This window comes from Gymnodraco acuticeps, unplaced genomic scaffold, assembly GCF_902827175.1.
Source record: "Gymnodraco acuticeps unplaced genomic scaffold, fGymAcu1.1, whole genome shotgun sequence".
NCBI lineage: Eukaryota > Metazoa > Chordata > Actinopteri > Perciformes > Bathydraconidae > Gymnodraco > Gymnodraco acuticeps.
The window spans coordinates 222267-234123 of record NW_022991713.1 but is presented as its reverse complement, the minus strand read 5'-3'; the positions used below and the strand labels follow the sequence as shown (position 1 = coordinate 234123).

Here is an 11857-nt window from a genome sequence, read left to right as displayed (position 1 = left end):
TAGTTTGTGTAGTAATACAAAACACGTTGTGTGTACAGCTTCAGCTCAGTAGCCTGTATCCCAGTGTGGGGGGGGGGGGGGGGGGGCTGCAACACAGAAAACTAGACTCACAGAACAGGCCTGGTATTATTCATGTGTGTCTTATTCCATGCATTAGGGCTGCACAATTAATCGCAACATTATTGAAATCACAATATGGGCTAGTACAATCATTAAAGGATTGTGGTGCTGCAGAGAAGTCCCGGCCTAGAAATAGAAAAAAGAATCCGTACTTGGTCAGGCTTTTCTCAAGAGATCACACTGATCATTTTAGATCAAATCAGGTTTTATTTATATAGCACATTTTAAAAATCGATTTTTGGTGGAGCCAAAGTGCTGTACATGCAATAAAAACACTTTACTGCGATAGCAAACAGAAGAATTACAACAGAAAAGATACAAATCAAACACAGGGAAATGTCAGGAGATGTATGGAAACAATGATGCAACATTGATCATGTTGCAACTGCAAAACAATCACAGTTAGTTATTTTTTCCAAATTGTGTAGCCCTTGCATACATTTCTATCATTAAATAAACTGAATTACCATCAACAATAAAACATTTATTGCAGACTCTGCAGCGCCACCATGTTACATTTAAATGAATGCATGGTGTAGCACGTGTGGATAAATGCAGCATTAATCAGCATCTTAAGTTGTCAGAAAATAACCGCGCATCACATTGCTGTACCCATTTTAGAGAGTTGGAAGAACTATTTCAATCTATTGGTAAAGTAAAGTAGTAATACCATAGTGTGGACATATTATGTTTTAAGTGAAACTCCTGCATTCAAAATGTTACTTTAGTAAAAGTACAAAAGTGTTAGATCATAAAATACTTAAATCACCCAAACCTAAAGTACTCCTTATGCAGAATGGCCATTTTCAGGATAATATATATTATATGACTGGATTATTTGTTGTGATCTGTTAATGTTAACATTATATTCATTTTGCAGCTGGTTAGAGCTGTCATGCAGTAATTCTCCTGCATTAATAAACGTATGTCCTGATACCGACTGCTGACATTTCCTTTTAGTGTCACACAGACATTCGCATTGGTGTGCTTCTTTGACCTTGAAATGACTTTAAAATAATTAAACGATGGCTCCAAAACGTTTTTTTATCAACAGGAGTTTGTACTGTCCACTCACCTGTGCCAAAGGTGCCAAATAGTAAGGCTGTTACTGTTGCATTGTGAGTTGTCTGTAACTCCAATGTTGCTATAGTGATTCACTCAATGGCCGTATCTCATTTCTGGGATTTCCCCTCATCGACTCCTATCCTCGAGACTTAGTCCCGCCCACAGGAGATGCGAGTGGAGGAGCCGAGGAGGGGAGCCAAGGAGAGAGGAGGGTTAGCAGCAGGCGGTTAGAGAAATGAGAACTCCTCTCCTCTGAGCGGTCGTCATTTTAAAGAGACGTCCATTAATGATGACAGGAGGCACAGCAGCCCTCTGTCTGATGGACAGATGTGTTCATGACCACTTATATACTTTTAATTAATTGACAGTGCGGTATAATGAGACAATAACAGGCTACAGATGCGGACACACACACACACACATATATTTATATAAATATACAATTTCAGAATCAAACAAGTATGAAAGCACTCTCATAATAACGTAACACTATCAGAGACTGGATATGGAGACATTTTTACTTTTATAGTAGTCAAAATGTCAGTTTTCCCACAGGTGCTGCTAATTACATGTCTCTGTAATGTAAGCTAGTAAAACGAAATGTAGTTCTAATTAGTTGATTAATAACACCTGTGCTTCTCCTGCTGTGAAATACCAGTAAAGGAAGCCATGTATTAACAAAAGTGCTATCAAGTGCTAACATCAGGTGCTTTGTGAAATTAGAGCGAAATTTATTTTTAGAGTGTTATATCCGCAGGTCTTTATACAAAAGCACATTAAAAAAGGAAGAGGTTGCTGGTATTTCTCACATGATTTCTCACATGATTTCAACAGTTTACGGTTTATGTAAAAATCTAATGATGTGACGTTTATGTGTACTGTACTCCCCAGTGCATTGCCTCTCTTTAGCTATCTTAAGGCTAACAGTGTGTAGCTAATGTGACAAAATACTGTCTCCAGTGGAAAGTTATCTTATTCATACAGACTCCCATGGGGCTAATGTGTCTGAATATGCTAGCTTGACATTTGTAAATGATTTTATCAACTTACTTTATGAAACAACTTATTCCAGATCCATGCTGCGTAAGTGACAATTAGCCCGCTAACCTTAGCTTGCTGGCTTTCTAACTGTAGGCAAATTGTAAGCAAAGTACAAGTGATCCATTATACTTTGTGTAGCCTATTATGAGAAATGTGTCGATTTTAGCCAACAATAAATTATGTTTCGGAACAAAACTGTTTTTAAAAAAAAAGAAAGTTAAGTTTAGGTAAGCCAGCTAGCTCGAAATCAGTAGAAACTGTTTGGGTTCGGCTTTGGTTACTTTGTAATGCTAGCTGATAAGAGTAGATTGCAAATGTCAAGCTACTTAGTATCATGGAGCCAATGGTCTTAATACCATACAGCAACACATTGTACATAATGATATACAATTGTAATGTCGTTGTCACTCTTTGGCTGATGACCAGCAGGATTTTAGCTTCCCCCCTTCTGGTGTAGGCCCAAATAATAAAGATGATTTTTTAGAAGTTCCATAATGTATCTTTGATCAGTGTGATATAACATTCCTTTCATTAAGTAACTTTCTTTGAGATACCATAACAATGTAAGCTGCTTTACAAGCTAGCTAGTTTAACAAAGTTATCAGCATGCTTATGTATTGACCAAACACTTTAATGTCGCTTGTCTTGAAATTGCATCTTCAGCCTAATACGTTGTGCCTATGAATATTTGTGCTGCGACCACTCTGTTTAAAAGCTAGTACAGTGTGCTTCTGCTCCTAAAGCTTTTCAAATAACCACAACAAGCTTACAACAGAGCCAAAACACTAGAGCCAATAGATACAAACAAAATGCACTCAAATCTAATTTCCCTTAGACTGTAATTGCATTAGTTTGATGTAGCACAGATGACTGCGAAAAGGCCACAACATTGCAAACGGAGTGACTGTATTTGTCAAATGATACCATGCGAGAATGTTAAGATATAGCTAAGCTGCTGTCTGTTGTCATTATATGATCACTATGCTAATGATAGTGTAATTACAGAAGGTTCACGTTTAAATTAGCCTCTTACATGTCAGTCACTGCTTGACATTTCAGATATGAGCAGTGTCTAGTTAATATTGAGAACTGTCAAATGTTATAGCGTTACATTTTTACAATCCTTGCCCAATTCACTGTGAGGTGCCATCCATTTTATTGCATTTGATGCACCTCCCGCCGACTGAAAAACCCTCATCTGGATGATAGGAGTTAATACTCTTCTGTTCACATCATGTCCTCTCTCCTGCTGAGGCAACCATCTGGCACACTAACCTTTGATTTTCACCTGGAACTAAAATGCAAATGTGTCCGTCCAATATTTTTACGCTCCTTTTGAGTTTGTGCCGTTTTAATCATTAATACATGAGCGACCTTTCCAAACACGGCTGATGATTCCACTTATACTTCAAATTAATGTACATACAGTACTTAGTTGATATAAATGAAATAACTAAAATTATTTAACATCCCCTTCATAAATGATCTTTATATATGTAAATTAGGGCTGCCACTAACAATTAGTTCAGTGAATCTTAATCAATGAATCTGAATGATTGAACGATTAAAAGTAAAAAATGTAATAATTTGGTTAATAGAATGTCAGAAAATTGTAATTTTTTGTTTCTCGAAATCCAAGGTAATGTTTTCCAAAAGTATTTTTTTGTCAATCCAAAACCCGATGATACGAGTCTGGAAAGAATTAAGAGACCAATCCAAATTTTTCTTAACTCTCAATCTTTGCATGTATGGCAGCCTTTCCATTCCAGTGTCTGTTGAATTCCAACACAGAGAAATGTTGTCATTAGTTTGAAGAATTAAATACGATTAAAAAAATGTAATTTTATTCAAAAATACCTATAAATAGTAAAACCAGAGTAACTGATAATGCTGTTAACTTTTTGCCCAGAGCTGTATTTACTTGTATTCCCCATAGTTAAACTGATTAAAAACGGTAGAACGTCTGACATTTTTTGCGTTAAAAAAAAGTTAACGTTTTAAAGATAGATTTTTCAAAAATAATTGGCGGTTATTTATGAGTTTCATTTCACACATTTTTTCAAAAGCGGATGGAGATTGGAGCCATTTGTGCGGAGACAGGGACATGTGGAATTCCTTTTTATTGCGCGATTAGTCATTTTTCAGACAACAAGGCTCCCCCAACATTTAAACAAACAGCAATGTACAAAACAGCACGCTTTTTTTTTGCCATCAACGGAAATTTTAATAAGGTAGTGAGAGTACATAACAGAAAGTAATGAAGTGTGAGGACGCGAGTTATGGTGATGTTGAGATTTGAAGGATGAGCTCGATGTCAAAGCCAAAGTAAGCACCATCGTCATGTGGTCAGGAAAGGCCATATTTCAATAAGAAATATTCTAGAAGGGGTCAGGAGAGGTTATCATGATACAAGAGGGTTGTTATCACAGTTTTCAGACATTTTTACCAACTAAAAAAAGAACAATATCGGTGTAACACTACTTTATCATGCAATTTACTTTAGTAAACCTTCTGACACACAGACAGAATATACTTCAATAAGTAGAACTCAATACATCTCTGTCCAGCAATAGCCACAAAGCCTGTAATTTATACTCTTTGAATGTGAGATCCCTATCAAAAATAATATGCAGATTTGTATTTTTCTTAATATATCTAAAGTGCAAGTATTTATCCATTTTTATTCAATGCTTTCTGTAAGTATAAAATACAAAGGAAAAAAAACAGCAATATGTTTTCCTGTTTATATGTTATATTTTTCTGAAAGGAGGAGCATCATATATAACAAACCATATATATATATATATATACACACACACACACGCCACAGATAAAATATTTTTGAAAGATACAACATATTATCTCATATGGGGATGATAAAGGGATTTAGACCAAACGATGACATGGGATATGTTCATTGTGCATTGACCCCACCCCTTTAAAATCCAGGATCCATTTCCCAACATCTTCAAAGCATTTTGAAAGAACGTCTTTGTTACGAAACACAACAGTAGCCTGTACAGTCTGCAAACATGATGGACCCTAACCGCTCGGTGCAAAAGGAGACGTGCTGAATGAGCCCTCTGTCAGTGGTTTGTGATGAGTCATATAGTGCTTGGCTTGAACCAGACGCTGCGATTGGCTGTGCGATAACCAAGGAACTCTGAGCGGCCAATAAAAAAAGACTACAACACGGAAACCAGAAACGGAGCAGATTTGGTTGTCTGTAACGCCTTTATGGAAGTTAAGTCTGTTTTGAAGTCAGTAGTTGTGGAAGTTTGCTGTTTTAGGTCATGTATATGAATAGTCTGTTTAAGCAAGCAGATGAAGCGCCTACAGCAGGGGTCATCATAGCAATCGGAGAGCATGCAACAAGTAGCTACTGCTGCACTTAAGAGTCTAATATTACATGTTTCTTCTATTTCCATTAGTTGAATAAGGAATGTTGCTTGTTGTTGGGGCAACAAAAAACCGGCTCTTTTGAATAAAATAAAATAATACCAGACAAAAAGGCAGGATTACATTAGGGATTGCTATGATGGCTCATCTGTGTAGTAATTCAGAACATCATTCGCACACTGAATTTAGCCAGAGCCACTGAAGAGAGCGCGATTTACACAGAAAATAATTATCAGCCTACCATTTTGCATTTGAGTCCCAGAAATGGATGAACGTGGGCACAGCATGGCTGCAAGGTCACTCCGGGTTTTGCCGTGACACTTGTTAACTTGAGAAATCTGATTTGATCACACTGTCTTCAGCAAAAATCACGAGAGCTCCCCACTTCTCTTCCCTGTTATTCACATAGAACTACGACCCAAAATATACAGGTCATGTTATACAACCAAATCCTGAACGACTGACCCAGTAGCACCTGGCGATCACAGTCTGCAACAGCACGTCTTTAAATCTTTATAGAAATGTGTGTTTTAAATTGAGGCATTCACAATGTGAACTCTATGAGCAAGTTCATGCTCTCCTTTGATTGGGACATTCGAGAAATGGATAAAAGGAGGTGTTGTATTTCCAGTCTTCATGTAGCATGAGCCTCCTGTAGGCCTCAATCAAGCTGAAGCCACACTCTGGGGAATAAGTGCTGAGTCATGACAGAGAGTGCAGCCTTATGGTGAACTCGAGATGAACTCAATGACCTCAGATGAGCATTGCTGGGTACACAGTAATAGGTGGCTCGTATGTGCGTTAAATCAAAATGGGCTCCTATAATTCACAGGGCAGTGTGAGGAAATCTTTGCATGAGGGGAAAGAGACTTCCTGTTCCAGTCCTAACTGGATCTGTCCTCAGCCGGGTCAGTAGGCTGCTGCTGCTGCTAAGCCCTTACAGTGCAGTGCCAGGCTTCATCAGGCCTTTCACATACACTGGGACACAAACCTGGGCCAAAACGTCCTGCGTGGAACAGATGGGATTTTCTGGAAAATGTTTCTTGCCTCTAACGTGCAGACATGCCCAATCAAACACAGATCAACCTTTTTTTAAAGCAACCATTCGATTTGACTTCTGCTACAGTTTCAGCCCAGGTGTGCTTTCTGCTTCAGTCTAGCCTCAGCTAAGCTTCGTGCCTGGCAGGCCCAGGCTGTAACTACATTAGCAGCTTTTATCCAGCTGAGATTTTTAAAGCCGCAATCCTTGCAGTCTGTTTCCCCTTCATGCCACTCTGACACACTGTGACCAGGCTTAGTCGTAGTGTTTTAGACCGATCTGCTTGAAAAAACGACTAACCACTTAGAGCCTATTGTTAGTTAAATTGCACTTTAATGTAAGCCTGAAAGTTGCCTGGGTCAAAAAGAAGGAATGGGCAGTGTGTCTGCCGGAGTGTATTTGGGCGTTTGGACAAGTTTAACTAGACAGACAATGAGCCAGAGCCTTTTTTACACTTTGAAACAGCGGACTGGAGATCAGAGTCTGCCCACGTACGAGAAAATAATTATAATCCTCATTGTAAAACAGACAACAAACTCCCCTGCGCTTTGGGTCTGCTGGGGCCGATCACTATCACCTAGCAGAAATAAAAACCGCAGACAAGCAAAAGTCAAACTGTGGTTCACCTGTCCGGCATTAGCAGTCTCAGACAGTCTGCTGGCTGCAAATGACAGGAGGCCTTGGGCAGTTCACCATTAAAACACTTTAGAGGCCTCCCAAACACTCAGATAGGGACAAGAGGCCTCGACAGGGGCAGACTGTATGTGTGTGTTTGTGTTAGGGGAGGAACGAGTAAGGTATTCCGGGGGTGAGTCCAAAGGGGAACGTAAAACACCCAAACTAGTCTACGCGCACTGATAGACGGACAAGGCAGCCTACTAGTTTACAGAACATGACAGGAAAATATCTCACTACTACTCTGACGTTTTTTCCCCACTCAAGTGCTTCAGAAGAAAGACTTCACATTTTGGAAATATAATGCAGATGCAACAACCTCACCGACATGCTTTCCAATATCTACTGATTACATCAGCCTATACATTTTTTTCAGCTTTTTAATAGTCTATACACGTGATACAATGCCTCGATTGGCACGTACACAATATTGCACACTACTATGAAATGTCCTACACTAGTCAGCAGCTTCCTCTCTGCCTGGGAGGGGGAAACCTGACACACCTGGACAACATAATGTGGAGAAACGGGAAAAAAGGGCAAAAAATAATGCAGAAACGTGACATATTCAGGCCCCCAAGGAGCGTTCAAGGGGCTGTAGCACCATAAAGAGATAGTATCTGCCTGGGCCCTGCACTGATAGGCCTCTCCATCCTCTGGACTGCACTCACACTGATGGCCTGCTTGGCTCTTTATCAGCATCCATCTCTGCTCTAACCAACAGATTCATTCAGCTGTTCCTCACTTTGTTTGTTTCATGGTGCATATGGTGTGCAAGACCACCCTGGTGTACTCCTGTACACACACATTGCTGTGAGAGGCCACCAGGGCAGGGGTGCCGCTAAGGATTCTGGGCTCCAGGGGGCCATGACACACTGACGACAGCACCTCATCTATCTGATTCTGCCCACCACCATCGCTGGCCCCCAAACTCCCAGCATAACTCCCAGCTTACTCTCGGTGTTGCAACCTATGCACATCAGGGGTGTGAACTAACACAGCCCCAGCGAGTTTATATTCCGGCCTACATAACAGCACTCGTAAATGAAAACGTACAGCGGTCGAGGTCACGGACCATCTACGTGAGAACACGTAAACGAGTGGAGTGTATAAGGCACGGGTCGTAATGGCGTCAGAGAGGACGCGTAGCCTCGCCACGCGCTGTGCTAACGCGTCTTTTTTTGCGCTCCCATAAGGTGGACCTTTATACTTTTGCACCCCCCCACCCCCCAAGAGGGAAGAAAACAACAAAGAAAAAACTTAACCCACAGAAAACGTGGGTGTCTCAATCAGGATTTTTTTCTTTACAGCTGATTCACAAAATCATAATTAGTACATCTAAGTTAGCACTTTTTTTCTTTTAAGTTTATATGGACATGGTGCGAGAGGGTTGAAATTCAATATAGTGGCTCACAAATGGATTTCTCCCATTTTTTTTAGGCCACAAAATAGGCTTTTTATTTTTGAGTCTCAACTTTTCCAAGTCAATGGCGTGATATAAATGTTTTCATTAGCCTACTACGCTTTAGGTCAAACCAAAGACTATAGCCTACTTTGCCAAACTTCTTTTCAAAACAAGAGCCTATGCACACATGCTTACATGTTAACAGGCCTGTAGTGCTGCGTTCTGCAATTCATACACTTTTAGAGCGCTTTCATATTTATTCTGCGTACCTTTATAATAAACTATACATCTGGAATCAGATTTTGGTTTCATAAAGTCCATAATATATTCTCTTTGTGCTGATGTCAAATACTCTTTCTACATGAAGACTGTCATTTTATATAATAGACCTCTGGTTTTTACCTGTGATTAAATCTTAGTATAATATACTAATATATAGGCTATAAGATTATTACCAGTTTGAAAACATTTAACATTTCTTTTTTTTCGAAATAGCTTTGAGGTGTGCAAAATCTGTCGTTTGATAGAGATATAAACACTCTGTTCATTGTCATTTAAATCAAGTATAGGAAACAGTTCATATCTTACAGTTCAATCCTTGATAGCAGCGGCTTACTGTTACATGGTGGTAAGTGGGGTGACATCCAGTAAAATGAGCGAGGAGACAGCAGAGGTGCTGCCATGTCTGTGGAGGTTGTGTGTGTGGGGTGATTCCCTTGGAAATTTATCTTTCTATTTTACAGTTAAAAGTCTCGTTTTTCTCTCAGAGTCCAGTTTGTCGTTTCACTCCGGCCCTCCTAAGATCCGCGTCAGTCATCGTCGCCGTCATCTCCGCCGAGCGGGCCCTCAGGTAGCAGTTCGGAGGCCCGTTTCTCTCTACTCCTCTCCTGGATCTTCCTCATCTCATCCGCGTATTTGCTGAAGGTGTTGCCGAATTTGGACCACACTTTGCACGGAACCGTGATGGAGTTCCGGTACGTGGGCTTCACCTCGCTGACCCTCATGAAGACCCCGTACTTATTGGAGCCCACGTCGAAGAAGAAGCGCTTGTTGTCGACCGTCAGAGAGGTGCCCTCCGGGAGCTCCGCCGGCTCCTCGTCCACACCGTAGTCGTCGATGAGTTTGGCCAAAGCGTCGCGGAACTCGATGAGACCCTGCGCCGGCAGAGCGATGGTCTGGCCTTGCGCGCTTCCCAATCCGGGCCCCCGATTAACGGTCTGCCGGATCCTTAGGAACCGCCCCCTCTGGTTCTCTTTCAGATCCATGTAATATTTCCGATTCTCCCGCACCAGGAATTCGCTCTTGAGCGCCCGCCGCGGCTCATCCTGCACTATGTCCGGGTTGCTCGGGCCCAGCTGGGCGTAATGTTCGATAAAGTCCCCGAGATAATCGCGGAACTCTACGGCCACCGACATAGAGAGAGTGAGGCGGCTCTTGTTTCCACCAGCCCCGACCTCGGCTATCTTTAGGAAGCGGCCTTTAACATTCTGCTTCACGTCAAGGTAGAAGCGCTTGTTTTGGATGTCGACGCGCTTCGAGGCGAGCTCCTCGGTGTCGTGCTGCAGCCGGGACATAGCACCCATCGCACCCGGGGGCAGCGAGCCGGGGCCCGCGGTGGGCCCTCCGTGGTCACTGCCACTGTCTCTGTCCGCCATGATGCTGCCTCCCTGCTTTACCTTCCACCGTCTCCCTCTGCCTGCTGCAACCTCGACTGCCCGTCAAACCACTCCGCCGCTCTATCGCGAGACGAGAAGAGAGAAGAGGTTGAAAAAAGGAAAGTAGCTGTGCTCGGTGCTGCTGTACTGAAAGCGGGCTGCGTTCAAGACACTCACTCTGGTTTTACAACGTTTCACACAATTTTCACTTCATCCTTCTGTTTCGCCGTATATTGCAACGATTGCAACAGAAAGTTAACCCCCACCCATGTGAGCCTCAAACACTGCAGTACTAACATCAAACATAGATAGATAGATAGATAGATAGATAGATAGATAGATAGATAGATAGATGGATAGATAAATAGCTTGATAATGGCTACACATTGAAGTACATAAATAACACCTGTTTGCATCCTGTTGAAAAAGTAATGACAGGACTGGAATAAAATTCCTACCTGGTTTGGGTATTGCAGCACCACGGACAGCGATCATGGACAGTCTCTTAAGAAGGACACATAAATAGAGAGAGCCAGGGAAAAGATACATTTCTGAATGAACAGTGGATGATAGCTGTCTGAGGGAGGGGCTGATTCACTGTGAAGCATCATGAATCATTACCCTGTGATTGGACTTGCTTGCCTGCCACTATTTCTCAATGGCCTTGGAAGGGTTTGTCAGCTTAAAAGAAGAAGCAAAACGCCAACTGTTGGATAAAAACTACTATATTGGACATACAAGATGTCATTAATATTCATTTTTGAATGTACATTAAATATACAACCAAGGCATGATATTATCTTAACAGGTTTTAGAATTATGCTGATTTACAATGATCTTTTCATGCAATATGAGTTCAGATTAGTCACGTGTTGTTCTTTCTTTTAGCATGCGTATTTCCAGTGTATTAGTTATTCAAGTGAGAATGAATCCTGTTTATAAGGGTCATGTAAAGTACCACCACAATAACAATAAAACATACCAGGCAATGTTATGAGGTGTTTAGGCCCATGAAGGCATGGTAGAATGATGTGGGTGACTTGATGTTGATATGATGACAGTTTAGTAGGATTTGAAGGCTGTGAAATATTATTGATATAATCTAGGAAAGGAACAAAAAAACAAGTGTTTTAATTGTAAATGGATCAGCCTTTTTTCTTTTTGCAGATTTCCTAAATGAAATATATATATAGAAAAAATCATCATCATTAATAATACAATTCACAAAAAGAAGACTCACAAATATCTCATACACTCATTTGAGATCTGTTGAGTTGAGCTGGTAAAAGAAGGGCCGTTGACCTGTTAGCATATCCAGTCATGTCCATCGTTGTTTTTTGAGTGGATAAGTCACTGGTGTCTGTCAGCACCACGGACAGCGGTGGGTGGGCATAAAAACAGATTGAATTGAGTTTGCTTTGGAGTATTACTTACAGTGTAGAAAATGGAGAGATGAGT

General features: G+C 41.0%; 1 protein-coding gene across 1 annotated transcript; it reads right to left on the bottom strand.

Moving 5' to 3' along the window:
- Positions 1–4329: 4329 nt before the first annotated feature.
- Positions 4330–10480, bottom strand: purab (purine-rich element binding protein Ab). Its single transcript, XM_034198940.1, has one exon. The coding sequence runs from the start codon at positions 10397–10399 to the stop codon at positions 9554–9556; it is 846 nt and encodes a 281-aa protein (XP_034054831.1). The 5' UTR covers positions 10400–10480; the 3' UTR covers positions 4330–9553.
- Between the last annotated feature and the right edge of the window lie 1377 nt (positions 10481–11857).

Excerpts from the sequence above, each read along its gene's own strand:
- purab (XM_034198940.1), bottom strand. The coding sequence starts at position 10,399 with ATGGCGGACAGAGACAGTGGCAGTGACCACGGAGGGCCCACCGCGGGC.